Source organism: Diplotaxodon limnothrissa, linkage group LG5 (genome assembly GCF_057381915.1).
Source record: "Diplotaxodon limnothrissa isolate DT_005_m linkage group LG5, D_limnothrissa_male_GT1.1, whole genome shotgun sequence".
Lineage (NCBI taxonomy): Eukaryota > Metazoa > Chordata > Actinopteri > Cichliformes > Cichlidae > Diplotaxodon > Diplotaxodon limnothrissa.
In genome coordinates this window covers 42,131,859-42,151,737 of record NC_140600.1, presented here as the reverse complement: position 1 = coordinate 42,151,737, position 19,879 = coordinate 42,131,859, and the positions used below count along the sequence as shown (strand labels likewise).

Here is a 19,879-nt window from a genome sequence, read left to right as displayed (position 1 = left end):
GAGAGAGATCGATGCTGCGTACAGTGTTCATCTCTCCACGCGTGTGTTCATTAAAATCATCGTTTGACTTAACCCGGCCGGACCAGTGTTGTTATTTTGGATTTCCTCCTATATCCCTCCTCAATATTTGAACCCTTAACAGTCTCCTTGCTGTCTCATTGAACCAATTACTGTAAGATGAAAACAAACTTACCGCCAGAGACTCGAGAGCTGACTGGTTGGAGAAGATCTTAAACCTGAAAGGTGAAAAAAAAGTCGATAAATAATCAATAATCAAGTTGTGCTATAAAATGGTGGATCATTACGAAGCCAGTTTTAACCAACATGGCGATGGTGTTGGTGATGAGTTCGTTCTGTTGGAGAACCGGTGTGAGAGCATAATGTGGTGGGTTAGAGTTTTTCATTCCTGTAGAAGGTGAGCGATGACAGGTGTAGTCCGTGGTGTCAGGGGTGTGTGTGGATGAGAGGAAGAGAGGACCCAAACGCAGGAATAGCAGGTAGGTGAAGATTGGTGATTTATTGTAGACAATGGAGAAATGAACAGACCATGAGATGGCTGACTGCCTGGACGACTGAAAGACTGGCTGAATGGCTGACTGAGCATAGGGCACACACAGGAACGACAACATCAATGACAAGACAATGACCAGGTTGAAACTGAGGGCTTAAATACACCGGCTGAATAGTGACTGATTGGAGACTGGTGAGTGAACAGCTGAACACAGAGTCCAGAATGAATCAGTCCTGGTGGGTGGCCGTGTGGCCAGGGGTGGCATTGGAGTCGATCTTGTGGGCGGCCACGTGGCCAGCAGTGACGCTGGAGTCGATCTGGCGGAAGGCGGCGGCGGCCACTCAGCAAGTCCAGAGGCTGGCTGCGAGGAAGACAGCGGTGGCCACTCCGCAGGTGTGGAGGCTGGCCGCGAAGAAGACGGCGGCCTGGTGGCCGGTAATGGCGAGGAAGGTCAGTCAGCGGCCTGGAAGGTGGCCACCGATGCCAAACCCAATGTGGACAAGGCGGTGGCAATCGCTTGATCAGGCGGTGTGGAAACCTCTGGCTGAGGAGAGAGAGAGAGCTCACAGCTGGCTCTGGGTGCTGTGACTGCAGATTGGGGAACAGAGCTAAAAACGGACTGGGAGACTGACTTGGAAGCTGAACAGCAGGAGACTGGACTGCAGACTGGAGGACAGGAGACTGAGCTACAGGTGACTGAACTGAGGATGGGGACAGTGCTGCAGCCTGAGACAATAAACCGGGAACATGAGATGGAAACAGATCTGCTAATTTACTAAGGGAGTGAGCTAGGGCCTGAAAACCTGGATGAGGATGTGGATGAGGTGGTGAACAGGCAGGTCAACATGCTAGCTCTTCCAATCCATCCTCCAGAGCGCGAGGGCAATGCCTGGAGAGCCTCAGCTGAATCTCAAGGGACGTCAGGTTAGATCCTGGTCTCCGAGGGCTGCCCAGAGCCAGGCGAAACCCCTCGAAGATGTGCTGTCTTTCAATTCAATTCAATTCAATTTTATTTATATAGCACCAAATCACAACAAAAGTCGCCTCAAGGTGCTTCATAGGTACAGAGAAAAACCCAACAATCATATGACCCCCTATGAGCAAGCACTTTGGCGACAGTGGGAAGGAAAAACTCCCTTTTAACAGGAAGAAACCTCCAGCAGAACCAGGCTCAGGGAGGGGCGGGGCCATCTGCTGCGACCGATTGGGGTGAGAGAAGGAAAACAGGATAAAGACATGCTGTGGAAGAGAGACAGAGATTAATAACAGATATGATTCAGTGCAGAGAGGTCTGTTAATACATAGTGAGTGAGAAAGGTGACTGGAAAGGAAAAATCCCCCAGCAGCCTACGTCTATTGCAGCATAACTAAGGGAGGATTCAGGGTCACCTGGTCCAGCCCTAACTATATGCTTTAGCAAAAAGGAAGGTTTGAAGCCTAATCTTGAAAGTAGAGATAGTGTCTGTCTCCTGAATCCAAACTGGAAGCTGGTTCCACAGAAGAGGGGCCTGAAAACTGAAGGCTCTGCCTCCCATTCTACTTTTAAATACTCTAGGAACAACAAGTAGGCCTGCAGAGCGAGAGCCAAGTGCTCTAATAGGGTGATATGGTACTACAAGGTCATTAAGATAAGATGGGGCCTGATTATTTAAGACCTTGTATGTGAGGAGCAGGATTTTGAATTCTGGATTTAACAGGAAGCCAAAACAGGAGAAATCTGCTCTCTTTCTAGTCCCTGTCTGGACTTTTGCGGCAGCATTTTGGATTAGCTGAAGGCTTTTCAGGGAGTTTTTAGGACTTCCTGATAATAATGAATTACAGTCGTCCAGCCTGGAAGTAATAAATGCATGAACTAGTTTTTCAGCGTCACTCTGAGACAGGATATTTCTAACTTTAGAGATGTTGCACAAATGGAAGAAAGCAGTCTTACATATTTGTTTAATATGTGCGTTGAAGGACATGTCCTGGTCAAACATGACTCCAAGGTTCCTCACAGTGTTACTGGAGGGCGAGGTAATGCCATCCAGAGTAAGAGTCTGCTTAGATACCATATTTCTAAGGTTTTCAGGGCCGAGTACAATAACCTCAGTTTGATCTGAATTAAGAAGCAGAAAGTTAGCGGCCATCCAGGTCTTTATGTCTTTAAGACATTCCTGCAGTTTAACTCATTGGTGTGTGTTATCTGGCTTCATGGACAGATAGAGCTGGGTGTCATCTGCATAGCAGTGAAAATGTATGCTATGTCTTCTAATGATGCTGCCTAAGGGAAGCATGTATAATGTAAACAGAATTGGTCCTAGCACTGAACCCTGTGGAACTCCATAATTAACCTCAGTGTGTGAAGAGGACTCTCCATTTACATGAACAAACTGGAGTCTATTAGATAGATATGATACAAACCACTGCAGCGCAGTACCTGTAATACCTACAGCATGTTCTAATCGCTCTAATAGGATATTATGGTCGACAGTATCGAACGCTGCACTGAGGTCTAGCAGGACAAGCACAGAGATGAGTCCACTGTCAGAGGCCATAAGAAGATCATTTGTAACCTTCACTAAAGCTGTTTCTGTGCTGTGATGAGCTCTGAAACCTGACTGAAACTCTTCAAATAAACCTCTGCAGATGATCTGTTAGCTGTTTGACAACTACTCTTTCAAGGATTTTTGATATAAAGGAAGGTTGGAGATTGGCCTATAATTAGCTAAGACTGCTGGGTCTAGAGATGCTTTTTGAGTAAAGGTTTAACTACAGCCAGCTTGAAGGCCTGTGGTACATAGCCGATTATTAGAGATAGGTTGATCATATTTAAGATCGAAGCATTAATTAATGACAGGACTTCTTTGAGCAGTTTTGTAGGAATGGGGTCTAAAAGACACGTTGATGGTTTGGAGGAAGTAATTATTGAAGTTAACTCAGAAAGATCAATTAGAGAAAAAGAGTCTAACTTAACATCAATGGTACTAAGAGTAGCTGCAGATAATATTACATCTGTGGGATGATTATTGGTCATTTTTTCTCTAATGATTAAAATTTTATTTGTGAAGAAGTTCATGAAGTCATTACTGGTTAACGTTAAAGGGATGGTTGGCTCAACAGAGCTCTGACTGTTTGTCAGCCTGGCTACAGAGCTGAAGAGAAACCTGGGGTTGTTCTTATTTTCTTCAATCAGTGATGAATAGTAAGATGTTCTGGCTTTGCGGAGGGCTTTCTTATAAAGCAGCAAACTATTTCTCCAGGCTAAATGATGATCCTCTAAATTTGTGACACGCCATTTCCTCTCCAGCTTACGAGTCATCTGCTTTAGGGTACGTGTTTGAGAATTATACCACGGAGTCAGGTACTTCTGATTAGAGACCTTAGTTTTCACAGGAACTACAGTATCCAGAGTCGTACGTAGTGAGGAGGTAAAATTATTAACAATTATTAATAACAGTTTCCTCTGGAACTTCTCCACCCAAAGGGAAAGCACTGCCTCCTGCTACTTGAAAAGGTCAGAGTCCGCTGGGTCACAAACATGTCTTCGTGGCACAGGTCTTGTCATTCTGTCAGGGGTGTGTGTAGGACTCGCAGGTAGGTGGAGACTGGTGAGTGAACAGCTGAAGATAATTGAACTAACACACAGGGAAAGGCTGGCACAAAGAACAGGGAGTGAAAACAGAGAATAAACCGGACACGAGACAAACTGAAAACTCTGAGTCAACGACCCAGGAACCCTGTCACGTGGGCAGTGGACGTCATCAATGAAATGCTTGTAGAAGCCACTCCCACACCATATCACATCAGACAGAACTCATCGCCATGGTAACCCAGAAATGGAAAGAGTACGCCGTCTCAAACTCAGGAGAGTCTACTCCAAGCACAACATCCCAGTGTACTTCAGACCCAGCCACACACTCAGACACAAACTTCACAACGTGGTGTAGCTGTGCAGTGTACCGAGGAGTGCTCAGACCTCTACACTGGAGACACCAAATAACCACCTCATAAATACATGGCACAAGATACAAGAGCCACCTCGGGACAAGACTCGGCTGTTCATCTGCAACTAAAGTTCAAAGGTCACTCTTTAGAGGATGACAAAGCTCATATGGATCTGAGCTGCTCACATCACATGGACGTCATCATAAAAGCAGCGAGCACTTCCTTCTGCGCCGGCTGAAGAGGTTTGGAGGTTTGTACTCTGGACCCCACAATACTTACCAGCTTCTATCAATGCACCATTAAGAGTATTCTGTCTGGCTGCATCACAACCTGGTACGGCAGGAATGCTCTGTAAACAAAGATCTATGGAGGAGGTCAGATGATCCCACCATAAAATAATAATAACATTTTATTTACATTTTTTATATAGCACCTTTCTAGACAGAATCACAAAGTGCTGAGATAGCAATGGTGTCACATGAGAATACTTGGAGGATTTTGTCAACAGCGTAGCTGCAGCGTTTTGGAAAACCTGCAGACGATCCAGAGAACCTTTGCTTAGACACATAAAGAGTTACTATAGTCCAAGCGTGAGGAAATAAATGCATGTGTAGCTATCTCCAGTTCAGGGCGAGATAAAATAGGGCAAGGGCGTAGATTTGGCATGGACGGAAGGGACGTGTCCCCACCAATATCCAGCGATTATTGAATTGTCCCCACCAATAATTTGATCTCTTCGAGTAAAGAACAACAAGAAAAAAACGATCTGTCAGCGTCTCATTCACCCAGCGGAGCAGAAAGAGTTAAATTACGTTCTCTGCTGGAGTCCTACGTCATGTGACAAATATGGCCAATGTGATTGGCTGAGCCTTTCAGGGAACTGTTTAGTTTTAGCAGCGGCAAGCCTGCGCTGCGAGGAGGAGAGGAGGACGGCAGCAAAAAGGAAGAACCTGGATATAAGAAAGTGTTTTTCAAAGAAACCTGTAAGTCACTTAAACTCAAGTTCACTCATATAATGTGTCCGTCACAATAACGTTATAGGCTATGCTAGGACATACATGCCAACACTCCCGATTTTTCCGGGGAATCCCGAATTTCAGTGCCCCTCCCGAAAATCTCCCGGGGCGACCATTCTCCCCAATTTCTCCTGATTTTCCACCCGGACAACAAAACTGAAAACCATATCCCAGACTGGCCCAGCCAATTCCAGTTTCCAACAATGGCTACTAGTACTGCAGCTACTTAGTTTTAATATTACTCTTATTTCTCTTTCTGGGTCGCAAAATAAACTTTTAACACATTTTCAGGCGAGAATGTAGCTGTGTGTCAAATAACTTAAACATGTTATTGTTTGGCCTTTTTCAGTGCTTTAGTTGTGTTTTATTTGTTGGTGAGTAAATCGTTTTGGCTGAGATTAAAGTTATTAGATTAAATAAAACTTTATCCCTCGGGAGGATTCCTCCGGGTTTTCACACAGCTGTGTGAGAACTCCGGTTATATTTTAGACAGCAAGGAGCAGACGGCAGGTGACGTAATTCTGAAGGCTAGACCGTCCAATTTCACATTTCCGGTCTACCTGGCTTCCGGAGGACCCGGCCCACTTAGACCACAAAGGCCGGGTCCTCAGGTGGACGCAGCCTCTGAATTTGGACACCCCCGGCCTGTTTCCGGTCAGACAATAATAACGGTGATATTTAACTTATTTTATCCGATAAATAAACACTGTAAGATTCAAGTTTTTTGTATATATATGTACATGTATACCCCCCCCCCCCAGCCCCTTTGAATGTCTCCCTAAAAAATCCAGTTTTTTAGATAATATAAAATCATTCAACAAGAATGATTTATTAGACAGAGATCGAGCGTTAAAAAGCGCCATATTCAGTAGAAGCCTCTGTATTTGCGGAGGCTCGAGTTAAAGGAAACTCAGGGTTTGAACCATCACGCTCGTAGAATCCACTCACCGTGGGAAGAAAAAGCCAGCCGGCAGAAGAGTCTGGATAAACCCTCCTCAGGCAGGCCGGTCTCAAAGAGCCGGGCCCAGCGTATCCAAACAGGGACGTGGAAAACAAGTCCCCCTCCATGGAGCTTCTCTGAGCTCAGGAGACAAGGCACGCTCGGCGTCGCTTACCAGCCGAACCCCACCGCCAGTAAAGCCTGAGCTTTACCTGAATACCTCCTCTTCTCCTTCTCCGTGGCGAAAACGCCCGACGAAGATCCAGCTGATGGAGGAGGGTGGAAAATGCCGAAAGGAGGACGAAGAGACATCGTGAGGCATCATAGAGGATCGGATGGATAGCAAAGCCAGACGATCATACACCAAGGCAGCCAATACATCGTTAAAACTAAATGAGAACAGCAGAGCAGAAAAAAATTATACAAAAGTGGAGCGCGACAAACTGCACCCGGCAGCGGCAGAGCCAAACACAGGCGCCATCATACCAGAAGTTCTTCAACAGCTTCCAGAACATACTGGAAGTTCTATGCACAGCATAGCACCAGGTCTGAGCTGCCGGTCATCCAGGACCTCTACAGGCCCAGATGATCCTCTCTGCTCCCAGCCCACCCAGCCTTACACTCTTCACAGGACCAGATTCAGGGACAGTTTCTACCCACAGGCCATCAGGCTGCTGGACTGCAAAACAGGTCAGAGAGGTATAACAATCGAAAATGCACAACATGAGGAAAGATGAGGAGAACAAAGAACTCCCTCCAGACTGAGCTCCAACAGGGAGATCCAACAGAAAAAAAACCCTTAGCACATGAATCATCACATCTCACAACATAGCAGACAGACGCTTCGGAGGCGTTTGGAGGGGATGGGGGGGTGAGTGTAGGTCTGTGTCAGTGTACATGCGTATGTGTGTGTATGTGTGTGTGTTCCTCATTCAGCCGAGAGAAAGTGTCCCTTCTCCCGGTTAAGCAAAGTCAACAATCTTCAGTCGACGCGGGTGACCTTGAACGAGGAGGGAGAAAGTCACAACACAGTCAAAGGAGTTTGCAAAGAAAAGCGTCTGGACTTCTTTAAGTTGCTTGAAGACGTTTCACCTCTCATCCGAGAAGCTTCTTCAGTTCTAAGGTCAAATGGTGGAGAGTCCCAGATATAAACCTAGTGGGAGTTTCCCCCCACAGAGGGACAAAAGGACCCCCTGATGATCCTCTAATCGCCTGAGCCAAGGTGGGAAACTGGGCGTGGGTCCCAATCAGCCAGTTTCGGGTGTGTTCATTGTGAAACCTGGCCCCACCTTATCATGCGAATTCCTGAGGTCAGATGGCCCAGGATGTGAGTGGGCGTTAAGGCGTCTGGGAAGGGATCTCAAAACTGGATTAGGGTTAGGGTTACCCGTCTTCAAGCAACTTAAAGAAGTCCAGACGCTTTTCTTTGCAAGCTCCTTTGACTACGATGACCTGGATGACTGAGAACCTTCACAGACACGTGACAACACAGTCTTGTTATCTGAAGGAGAATTGTTATTCCCCTTAGCTTTTGCCTTGAGCATCCAGCTGGCGCCGGGGGGGCGCATGAGATGAAGATGGCAGTTGTTTTGGTTAGTGCGAACAAACTGCATCCAATTTAAGAGTTGGTCTAATGTCCGTCACTGGTCACCAGGTCTCAATTCCCGTTGTTCTTCTTCAAGATGTTATGTTATGTTGTCTCGATCCTGGGTCTTATGACCCGGTGTTTTGAGTTTTAGTTTATTTTGATGTTTATAGTATGTGATTAAACTCATTAGCTTTTCTAGTTCATTTGTTTTTAGATTCCCTTTGTGTCTTCCAACCCCTGTGAAGTCTCCCTTGCCCTTCATGTGTTTCATGTCTGTCTTACGTTGTCAAGTTCATGTAGTCATGTCTGCATCTCATTATGTTTCCTGTTTTATTTTGAAGGGGTCCTGTGTTCCTATGTTCAATGTTTTTAGTTTTACTTTCCCCTCGTGACGTCGTTATGTTCATGTGTGTCAGCTGTTTCCCCATGTGTTTCCATTTCCCTCATTATCCTCCTGTGTGTATTTAGTCTGTGTGTCTTCAGTCATTCCTTGTCAGGTTGTCTGCTCATCCACGTCACAACTTCAGGTATCCATGTCAGTTCACCATGTTTAAGGTTTCTTCATGTTTAGTTTTGGTTCACCCAGTTTAGGTTATTGTTTAGTTTCACCTATACCCTTTGTTTGTACCTTGTTTCCTAGCCTCAATAAACGGCTTGTTTTTTGTTAAATCCACGTCACGTTCAGTTTTTGGTCTGCGTTTGAGTCCTCTCTTGCAAACACATACAGTCTGCCTCAGCCAGACTGTGACACTATGAGCTTCTCCAAGATCTTATCCATATTGCGTTTAATAAACACCGTCTAACAGAAGAAATAAAAGAAAGTAAAAACATAAACTAGCTTAAAATAATTTTAAATAATTATAAGAATGAAGAAAACAGGGTTAACCCAGGACGGTGATGTTGCTGGTAATGGTGTTGTTGTTCTTTTTGTTTTTGTTTGTTTGTTTTTTCCATAACTTGTGAATCAGCAAATTTACACATTCTGTCTTTTTCATATGAAAGAAACTATACTTGTTTTTGATGTATGTTTGTGTTTTGCTTTACTTTTGCTTCATATGATGTTTGTTTAATTTAAGACTAAAAGAAAATTAACTGAATGAGAGGTAAAACTTGAGGGGGTAGGGACAAAAAAGTATATGCTTCTGCCGACTCCCTTTCAAGCAACAAATGGAATGATATTTTGTAATGATTGTGAAGGCACATGTTTGAAATGTTTGAAATAAAAATGGGCACACATGCCACAGATAGCACGCGACGGGTTAACTGATGGCACGACTGGGCCAATGGTTTGTTTTGTTTTGGAGGGGTTTTGTTTTAGTAATGGTATAAACAGTGAAAGCTGGTGGATTGGCCAGTGTGTAAAAATAACTCAGTTGTTTGGTGGTGGCTGTGGCGGAGCTTCCACAGAGGCCAGCAGGTGGATGAGGGAAGGAGAGGCAGGAGGAGGAGAGACCCGAGGCGGCCGCCGGTCTGAGTGTCAGGTGAACTCCAGGTAATTCAATTCAATTCAATTTTATTTATATAGCGCCAAATCACAACAAAAGTCGCCTCAAGGCGCTTCATAGATACAGAGAAAAACCTAACAATCATATGACCCCCTATGAGCAAGCACTTTGGCGACAGTGGGAAGGAAAAACTCCCTTTTAACAGGAAGAAACCTCCGGCAGAACCAGGCTCAGGGAGGGGCGGCCATCTGCTGCGACCGGTTGGGGTGAGAGAAGGAAGACAGGATAAAGACATGCTGTGGAAGAGAGACAGAGGTTAATAACAGATATGATTCAATGCAGAGAGGTCTATTAATACATAGTGAGTGAGAAAGGTGACTGGAAAGGAAAAACTCAATGCATCATGGGAATCCCCCGGCAGCCTACATCTATTGCAGCATAACAAAGGGAGGATTCAGGGTCACCTGGTCCAGCCCTAACTATATGCTTTAGAAAAAAGGAAAGTTTTAAGCCTAATCTTAAAAGTAGAGATAGTGTCTGTCTCCCGAATCCAAACTGGAAGCTGGTTCCACAGAAGAGGGGCCTGAAAACTGAAGGCTCTCCCTCCCATTCTACTTTTAAATACTCTAGGAACAACAAGTAGGCCTGCAGAGCGAGAGCGGAGCGCTCTAATAGGGTGATATGGTACTACAAGGTCATTAAGATAAGATGGGGCCTGATTATTTAAGACCTTGTATGTGAGGAGCAGGATTTTGAATTCAATTCTGGATTTAACAGGAAGCCAATGAAGGGAAGCCAAAACAGGAGAAATATGCTCTCTCTTTCTAGTCCCTGTCAGGACTCTTGCTGCAGCATTTTGGATTAGCTGAAGGCTTTTCAGTGAGTTTTTTGGACATCCTGATAATAATGAATTACAGTAGTCCAGCCTGGAAGTAATAAATGCATGAACTAGTTTTTCAGCGTCACTCTGAGACAGGATATTTCTAATTTTAGAGATGTTGCGCAAATGGAAGAAAGCAGTCTTACATATTTGTTTAATATGTGCGTTGAAGGACATGTCCTGGTCAAAAATGACTCCAAGGTTCCTCACCGCGTTACTGGAGGCCAAGGTAATGCCATCCAGAGTAAGAATCTGATTAGATACCATATTTCTAAGATTTTCAGGGCCGAGTACAATAACCTCAGTTTTATCTGAATTAAGAAGCAGAAAGTTAGCGGCCATCCAGGTCTTTATGTCTTTAAGACATTCCTGCAGTTTAACTAATTGGTGTGTGTTATCTGGCTTCATGGACAGATAGAGCTGGGTGTCATCTGCATAGCAGTGAAAATGTATGCTATGTCTTCTAATGATACTGCCTAAGGGAAGCATGTATAATGTAAACAGAATTGGTCCTAGCACTGAACCCTGTGGAACTCCATAATTAACCTCAGTGTGTGAAGAGGACTCTCCATTTACATGCACGAATTGGAGTCTATTAGATAGATATGATACAAACCACTGCAGCGCAGTACTTGTAATACCTACAGCATGTTCTAATCGCTCTAATAGGATATTATGATCAACAGTATAAGAAGTTATGACCTGCAGTCTATCTGGGTCAGATATAAACCAAGTTTAGGTGGAGTTTATTTTCGTTATGCTGACTTTTTACCGTCAGTTGAGTTATTGTAACTGTATTGTAGCTAGCATGACGGAGTTTCTATACAGCTGGGTGGGTAATTGATGTTACTGATAATGAACTTTATTTTATTCATAAGGTCAGTTAGTAGAGTTGCCAACTGTCCCATAAAAAACGGAATCATCCCGTATTCAGTGAAAATATTACGTGTTTCTTATTGAGGTGAAAAGGAACACAAAGCTGCAGTTTTTCTGCGTCGTTACGCTGCACAGCTGCCTCTTCTCCTCTCATTCTCCCCCCTCCTTCTCCTGTTGCTCCTTCAATCATGAAACTGATCAATGATCAGCTGATCGTCTCTCTTGTTTGTTTATCGCCCACTTTGCACCAGAAAGAGGAAACCAGCAGATGTCGCGCTAAACAACAGCAGCACGTTTGATCAGCTGTTGTTAGAATTTATTTAATATTAATTTCTAGTATCAGCTGATGTTTGCTGGAGCCACAGCTGTAAAGCTGCTGGTCATGATGTCGGTTTGGATATGTGGTGAGAGGGAAACATGAGGATGAAACCAGGAGATGTCCTTACTGGATCATCAGAGCTGAACAGGTTATGGAGAAACAGGTTTACCTTTTAGGTGACATGGATGAGTTGAAGTTATGAACTGTTTCTGAGAGACAAATAACACCAGGATCCTTTTCTAAGTAGCTGACAGCTGGTAACTGTGCAGGGGCGGGTCTAGCAAAGTGTTGCCAGAGGGCAGGTAGGGCATTAACAGGGAGAGGGGGGCACAAAGAAATACTTTTCTTTCTTATTTTCAGTTAAAATGTCTCGCTTTTATTTTTTTTATTTTTTTTTATTAAACAATATTTTTTATTGCTTTTTGCAACAGCATATAAAGGTTTGTTTTCACAGTAATATGCCGCAGTAATAAGAACACCACCCCCACACACACACCTCCCATCCCTGCTCTCTCCCAAACCTACATCAAATAAAAACACATGAAATATGCATACATTAGTACAGTATGAAATGTTTCGCTTTTAATAAATAATTATCTGAATCTAACAACCAAAGTTTTTATCTGATGTAAAATGTATAGAAATCATACATATACCAACAAGACTGTACATCACTGTCACCACAGCGTCTGTTTTCATTCAAAGGCTTTATGGCTTTAATACCTGGGGGGCCGGTCTCTGGTCAAAATGCCCGGGCTGATGTTTTGTCCCAGTCCAGCCCTGGGCACGACACGCAGTGAATTAATCTCAGAAGGTGCATTAAAAAAATAATGGCCGCACCAGTGGTGCACATTGCAAATTAGCTCACATAGACACATTAGTTGTGCCGCTTCTTAATGACAGTATCTTAGCTAACAACCCCAACTACCAGATTCAACTTGTAATTAGCTAAAAATAACTTAGCCTACCAGTGAGAGGGACGTTGCTAGCTGGCAGTTTTTTCAAGCGATGTTTAAATTTCCACATTCTGACACTTTAAATTCTTCAGCAGCTGTCCGCTCAGCGCAGCATCAGCACCACGGAAAAACACGGATACATCCGTACTCGAGACAGAATTCACAATGTGTTTTCAGGACTTTCAGGCGTATGGACCAATATTTTCTTTTCTGATCAAACCAGAAAGCTTTAAAGAGCAGCTGGGTTTGTCTCACATTAACTGGCTGAGTTAATGCCAGTTAATGCGACATTGAAATGCAGTTGATTGAACAGAAAAGCTCGACTCTGTGGGGTCAAAGTTTGCAGAACTACGAACACAGCTGGAATCCACAGCCGTGCGTGTTCATGGAGCTGCATGTTCACCTGCTGGACATCACTGCCTGACAAGTTTAACTGTCTTCAGAACATTGCAGAGGCCTTATTGACAGTATTTGGCTCTACATGTCTGTGTGAGCAGATTTTCTATCACATGAGTCCTCAGGCAGCCTCTGAATGCTGGACACTTGGAGACCTGTGTCTCTGAGTGGGAGACCAGAGATCACATTCACATGTGTGTCTCTGTATTAACAAACATGTCATCATATTGGCCCAGTTTATTTTTCTTATCATTGTTGTGAGGAGACCATAAATAGCATTTGTATTTTCTGTTGTACAGTTCATTTGCTGTTATGGATAAAAAGTCTTTTTTTTGTTTCATAATAGCTGATAACTATTCGCTGACAGCTGCCAACATCTGCACACAAATATAATCCTATAAAGTTGTTCTATACAGTGTGTAACTGTTCATGTAGAGCGTTATTAAATTTATTGCTAATGCAGTCATATGGCACACTGACTTCTGAGGAAATTTTAGATGCGCTCGTCATCAGAAAGGTTGCCGACCCCTGGGTTAGAGAATAATCGAGACTATTTAAAAGACATGAGAAGCCCAGCAGGGAAGATAAGGGAGAGAGAGAAAGTGCGGCCGCCTCCCTCAAGAGCCAAGGAGTTACAAGGATATACTGTGTTTTGTATTAGTATTACCTTGTGTACAATTTTGCTTTTTTTCTACATGAAATATTGAGGGGGCTCTGAGCCTAAGAATTTCTTTGCTGGTAGTGATGTGCCACTCTTACATATATAGGATAAAATAAAACTTGAAACTTGAGACTGATTGATTTTCACAGTAAGGAAGATCAAGATTCAAATATTGCTACAGGAAAAAAATCTTGCTACAGATTTCAATGTGCAAACACAATCGAGTGAGTGTGGGGTGACTGGGTTAGGCCAATCTGATATTTAATGAACATGTTGCAGAAACAAAGAAGTGAAACATGCAAACCTGCGTAGGTCAGCGTGAACAGACAGACGTTTTCCTCTCATGGAAACTTTGGCATTGAACTTGGTCTCCTGCAAGAAGGGAAAAAGACGCTTTTAGTTTCCACCTCAAAGTCTGTGAGTTTTTTCTTGTTGAAAGGCTCAAAGATCATAAATGACAAGAAGGCGCAAACACTGAAGCCACAGGGATGCTTCAACCACATTTCTGTCACGGTTCTGGGTCATGTTGACCCAGCTTTCTGTTTTTCTAGATTATGATTTATGATTTGATTTATCAGTGATACTGTTTTGATTATGATTATTATTTAGTAGGCTTTGGTCAGTGTCAAGTCTGTCTCTCTCTGTCTAGTCCGTGTCTTAGTAAAGTGTGTTTTGTTTCCTGTTTTACTTCGAAGGTTCTTGTTCCTGTCTGATGTCAGTGTTCCAGCTTTGCTCCCCCTGTCTCGTTAGGTCTTATTTCTCCCAGCTGTGTTCCCCTTCTGTCTCTAATTCCTTGATGACTCCCTCAGTGTATTTAAGCCCAGTGTGCCTTTGTGTCACTGTCGCGTCCTTAACGTCTGTTCACCCTCTCTCCCTCTGTGTGCTCTGTTTTCCAACCTGTCTAGTTATTCGGTACTCCCAGTTTAGTTAGTGTTTTTCTGTTCTGCTTCATCCCAGCAATAAAGCTGTGTATTTTGAGTTTCTTCCGCCTCCTCGAGTCCTGCCTGCCTAGACACAGACAATTTCAGAGTTTCTTTAGGGTCTTCGTCTTCATTTCTTTGCCTGGGACAGATATATTCTCTGTATGATGTTATATAAGTAAAGCTTAGTAACTTTTAAAAGGATTCAAAGGAGTCTTTACAGCATGAACCGAGTGTGTGGGGCATTGACTTAATGACCTAGGAGCTCAGGAAGAATGATGGGGTTTCAGCAGGTCAGAGATATACTGGGAAGCTTCACCATGTAGGGCGCTACAAGTTAAAACTAGAATTTTAAGGTGAAACCTAAAATACATTTAAAATGGGGTGGTTGTAGCTCAGGTGGCAGAGCAGATCAGCCACTAACCAGAAGGTCGGTGGTTCGATCCCAGGCTGCTCCAGGCTGCATGCCAAATATCCTTGTACCCAGGGCAGCTATGGCTGCAATGTAGCTGCCATCACCAGTGTATGAATGTGTGTGTGAATGGGTGGATGACTGAACGTGTAAAGCGCTTTGGAGTCCTTAGGGACTAAGTAAAGCGCTATACAAATGCAGGCCATTTATTTTACATTGGCAGCCAATGAAGAGAAGCCATGGAGTGACTTCATGGAGTGACATGTGAGCTTCAGCTGGTGACAGGTAAAAGTGTTGACGCAGCATTTTGCACAGTCTGAAGACAAGTCAAAGCTAATTTGTTAAAACAGAAGAAAGACGACGGTCACAATAATCAGTAAGAGCAGTTCAGCCTTTTGACACCAGCAGTCTGAGTTTAGAAATATTCATTAGATGATAAGGAAGTCATGAGAGGTTCCTGCGGTGTGTTTTTAAAGAACAGCTGTTATCCTCCCTCCGGTTAGGGTGGATTTGGAGTTTGTCTTTCTGCCTCAGATTAAAAGCCATCAAACACATATAATCAGCCTTTTAAAAGGACCAGTGCAGCCATCCAGTCTTCACTAGATTATCAGGTCACCAGCGTGGCAACCAGACCAGCCCAGCTAAGACAATTTCTATCAAAGGCAGAACTGTTATTTCAGATATCACTGACTCATACAAACAGTAAAAGATCTGTTAGATATGACATGACCCATTTTAAAACAACACCAGTAATCCTAAACAAGTCCTTAAGAACGTTATCATGACGCAGTGATCAGCAGTATCAAACCAGACCACAGTGTACAGTCTTTAGAGTCTGCTTTGGTTGTGTCCAATGTGTGTGTGTGTGTGTGTGTGTGTGTGTGTGTGTGCCTGTGTGTGTGTGTGCCTGTGTGTATGTGTGTATGTACCATGGTCAAGCTGCTCAGCTGAACCGGAGGCTGACCTGGAGGCAGCACCATCACATTGACGATGGCAGTCATGACAACCGTGGCTCCAGACGTCTTGATGGAGGTTTTGGGCGGAGAGTTGACGGCGAGCTGGAGAGACAGTGGAGCATCCACCAGTGCCGGGTTCTACCCAGAGTACACAAGGAGAACAGAAAATCAGGCTGAAAAGTTTAACTTTATTAACTTGTTAAGCCCCAGGGTTATTCCTAACATTCCTGCTGGAAAATGACGTGCCCAGAGCTAACTGACTATTTCTCAGCAATTACAAACTGTGTAAATCATCTTGATATCAAAATAAAGCTGACACTTGTGAGACTTCATCAAAAACACAATGATATCACAGCAGAGGCCACTGTTTCAAAGTAATTGAGGATAAAACCATATCTTCATCATATCATACTTGTCTGATCGCACTCAGTTCATTCAACTCAAATCCTTTACTTCTCAGCCCTTTCCTCTGACCACTGGCGTGCCCCAGGGATCTGTCCTGGGCCCCTTCTTTTCATTATCTACCGCTTGGACATATTTTCCGTAAATACAATATCCAGTTTCACTGTTATGCCGATGACACCCAGCTTTATCTGTCCACTAAACCTGATTCTGCTCTTCCCCCATCCTCCCTCACCCTCTGTTTAGCTGAACTAAATTCATGGTTCTCTTCTAATTTTCTCAAACTCAACAGTAATAAATCCGAGCTCCTCTTGGTCGGCACTAAATCTACATTATCCAGAACCAACAGTTTCTCTGTTACTATCAATAACTCGCCGGTCTTCGTTTCTTCCTCTGTGAAAAGCTTGGGTCTCATCCTCCACAGCACTCTATCTTTCAATTCACACATTAATAATATTACTCGGTCTGCATATTTTCAATTGCGCAACATTAATCGTCTCCGTCCTTTTCTCTCCCCACATGCCGCTGCCATTCTTGTCCATAGCCTTGTTACTTCCCGGATTGATTATTGTAATTCACTTCTTTTTGGTCTTACTCAAAAATCCATCCACAAGCTCCAACGCGTCCAGAACTCTGCTGCCCCTATCATCACCAGGACCCCTTCTGTCCACCACATCACTCCTGTCTTGCAGCAGCTTCATTGGCTCCCGGTCAAATATCGCATCAATTTCAAAATACTCTTGTATACATTTAGGGCTATTCATCATCTCTCTCCTCCATATCTCTCTGATCTGGTTAAGATCACCGCCCCATCTCGTTGTCTCAGATCTTCTTCCCTTTCTCTCTCCGTCCCTTCCCCCCGTCTTGCAACCATGGGGAGCAGGGCTTTCAGCTGCTCCACGACTCTGGAATTCCCGACCTCCTGATTTAAGAAACATCTCTTCCTTCTCTCTCTTTAAGTCCAAACTCAAAACCCACTTGTACAAAATAGCTTATCCCACATAACCTCTCCACTCTGCTATTTTATTTGTTTATGTCTTATGCTTTTATGATTCTGTAAACTTCTTGCTTTTATGTTGCTTTTACTCTACTATGTACAGTGACCTTGAGTGTTTTGAAAGGCGCTTTCAAATAAAATGTATTATTATTATTATTATTATTATTATTATTATTAAAACACAAAAATATAAAGCCAAATATTGTACCTATGTTTGTTGTTGCTGGTGTTTGGAATTAGGACGCTGCGGCCGTTCATATGTATATTCAGCAACTGTATGTGCAAATAAAATATGCTGCAAAGCACAAATATGGCTTCGGGTCTGCCGTGGAGTTTCACATAAGCATTTTGCAATTTTGCCGAATTTTGCAGTATTTGGGAAATGAAGCACACTGAGAGATACAGCTAGGCAGGAAGTTTTTAACTTGACTGAAGCAAGACAGCAAAAGTAAGAGGGAATTGATTTCAATGTTTTTCACATGTGTGTCAGGGTTCCTTGACCCAGTGTTTCAGTTGGACTTCGTCACTGTTCAGTTCCCATGTATGTTTCCTGTTTTGTTGTGTTAGCCTTTTTGTCCGTGTGCATTATGTTTTACTTCATCTGTGTCAGTAGTTAGATTAAGTTCAGCTGTAATCTCACCTGTTTCTAGTCATGGTGACCGTTGGGTGAACATGGGTTCCATGCTTTGTGTTTACATCTTTTTGACTCAGTTGGTTTCTCTCAAAATGTAAAAGAACCCACCCACCACTTTAATCACACTCTAGATCTTGTTTTAACATATGGCATAGAAACTGAACATTTAACAGTGTTTCCTGAAAACCCTCTCCTGTCTGATCATTTCCTGATAACATTTACATTTACAATAATTGATTACACAGCGGTGGAGAGTAGACTTTATCACAGTAGATGTCTTTCTGAAAGCGCTGTAACTAAGTTTAAGAATATAATCCACCCACTGTTATCATCTTCAATGCCCTGTACCAACAGAGAGCAGAGCAGCTATCTGAACGCTACCCCAACAGAGGTCGATTATCTTGTTAATAATTTCACCTCCTCACTACGTACGACTCTGGATACTGTAGCTCCTGTGAAAACTAAGGTCTCAAATCAGAAGTACCTGTCATGATTCGGCTGTGTGGCAGGCAGGAGAGGACCCAAACGCAAACTCACGGAGACAAAACATAAACTCAAAAACACAGCTTTAATGCTGGCAAAAAGTGGAACACGAAAACAGTACTAAACTAAACTGGGAAAGCTAAACATAAAGTAAACCAGGAACCACGGGGAGAATCACACACAGCATGAGGGAGAACGCGACGCCGAACAGAGGGAGACGCAGACAGAAATACACAGAGGGTTAACGAGGAAAGTGGGAACACACGGGGAACACAGCTGACACAGATAACCATAACGAGACAGGGCGGGGTGAACATAACACTGACGGGAGACAGGCAGAGTCAAACAGGAAGTACAGAGGTTCGGACAGGAGGAGAGAGAGCACGGGGAAAACACAGACATAACGGGCTGGGGAAACATGGAACAACCACAAAGGGAGACGAGGGCTCATAAATACACAGAGGGCACACAGGGGGGAGAGAGAGCACGGGGAGAACTTAGACATAACGGGCAGGGGAAACATGGAATAAAATATAAGGAGAGACGAGGGCTCACAGATACACAGAGGGGAACACGGGGTAAAAGCCACGAAGGGAAAACACTTAGGGAACAACACAACAGGGCAACTCAGGAAATATGGCCTAAATAGGGAACAAAATACAAACATACAAGAAAACTAAGAATACTGGGCCAACATGGCCCAGGACCATGACAGTACCTGACTTCGTGGTATAATTCTCAAACACGTACCCTAAAGCAGATGACTCGTAATCTGGAGAGGAAATGGCGTGTCACAAATTTAGAGGATCATCATTTAGCCTGGAGAAATAGTTTGCTGCTTTATAAGAAAGCCCTCCGCAAAGCCAGAACATCTTACTATTCATCACTGATTGAAGAAAATAAGAACAACCCCAGGTTTCTCTTCAGCTCTGTAGCCAGGCTGACAAAAAGTCAGAGCTCTGTTGAGCCAACCATCCCTTTAACGTTAACTAGTAATGACTTCATGAACTTCTTCACAAATAAAATTTTAATCATTAGAGAAAAAATGACCAATAATCATCCCACAGATGTAATATTATCTACAGCTACTCTTAGTACCATTGATGTTAAGTTAGACTCTTTTTCTCCAATTGATCTTTCTGAGTTAACTTCAATAATTACTTCCTCCAAACCATCAACGTGTCTTTTAGACCCCATTCCTACAAAACTGCTCAAAGAAGTCCTGCCATTAATTAATGCTTCGATCTTAAATATGATCAACCTATCTCTAATAATCAGCTATGTACCACAGGCCTTCAAGCTGGCTGTAGTTAAACCTTTACTCAAAAACCATCTCTAGACCCAGCAGTCTTAGCTAATTATAGGCCAATCTCCAACCTTCCTTTATATCAAACATCCTTGAAAGAGTAGTTGTCAAACAGCTAACAGATCATCTGCAGAGGCTCATTGAAGAGTTTCAGTCAGGTTTCAGAGCTCATCACAGCACAGAAACAGCTTTAGTGAAGGTTACAAATGATCTTCTTATGGCCTCTGACAGTGGACTCATCTCTGTGCTTGTCCTGC

At 43.5% G+C, this 19,879-nt stretch overlaps 1 protein-coding gene across 4 annotated transcripts in view; it reads right to left on the bottom strand.

Moving 5' to 3' along the window:
• The window catches only part of pltp (phospholipid transfer protein), a 36,325-nt gene that overhangs the window by 4,672 nt on the left and 11,774 nt on the right, over positions 1 to 19,879 (bottom strand). For all 4 annotated transcript variants that reach the window (XM_085354806.1, XM_085354805.1, XM_085354807.1 and 1 more), the window contains exons 10-12: positions 15,774 to 15,938; positions 13,817 to 13,884; positions 194 to 236 (exon numbers count right to left, since the gene is read on the bottom strand). In XM_085354806.1, coding sequence (XP_085210932.1) covers positions 194 to 236; positions 13,817 to 13,884; positions 15,774 to 15,938 — 276 coding nt within the window. The remainder of the gene's footprint in view (positions 1 to 193; positions 237 to 13,816; positions 13,885 to 15,773; positions 15,939 to 19,879) is intronic.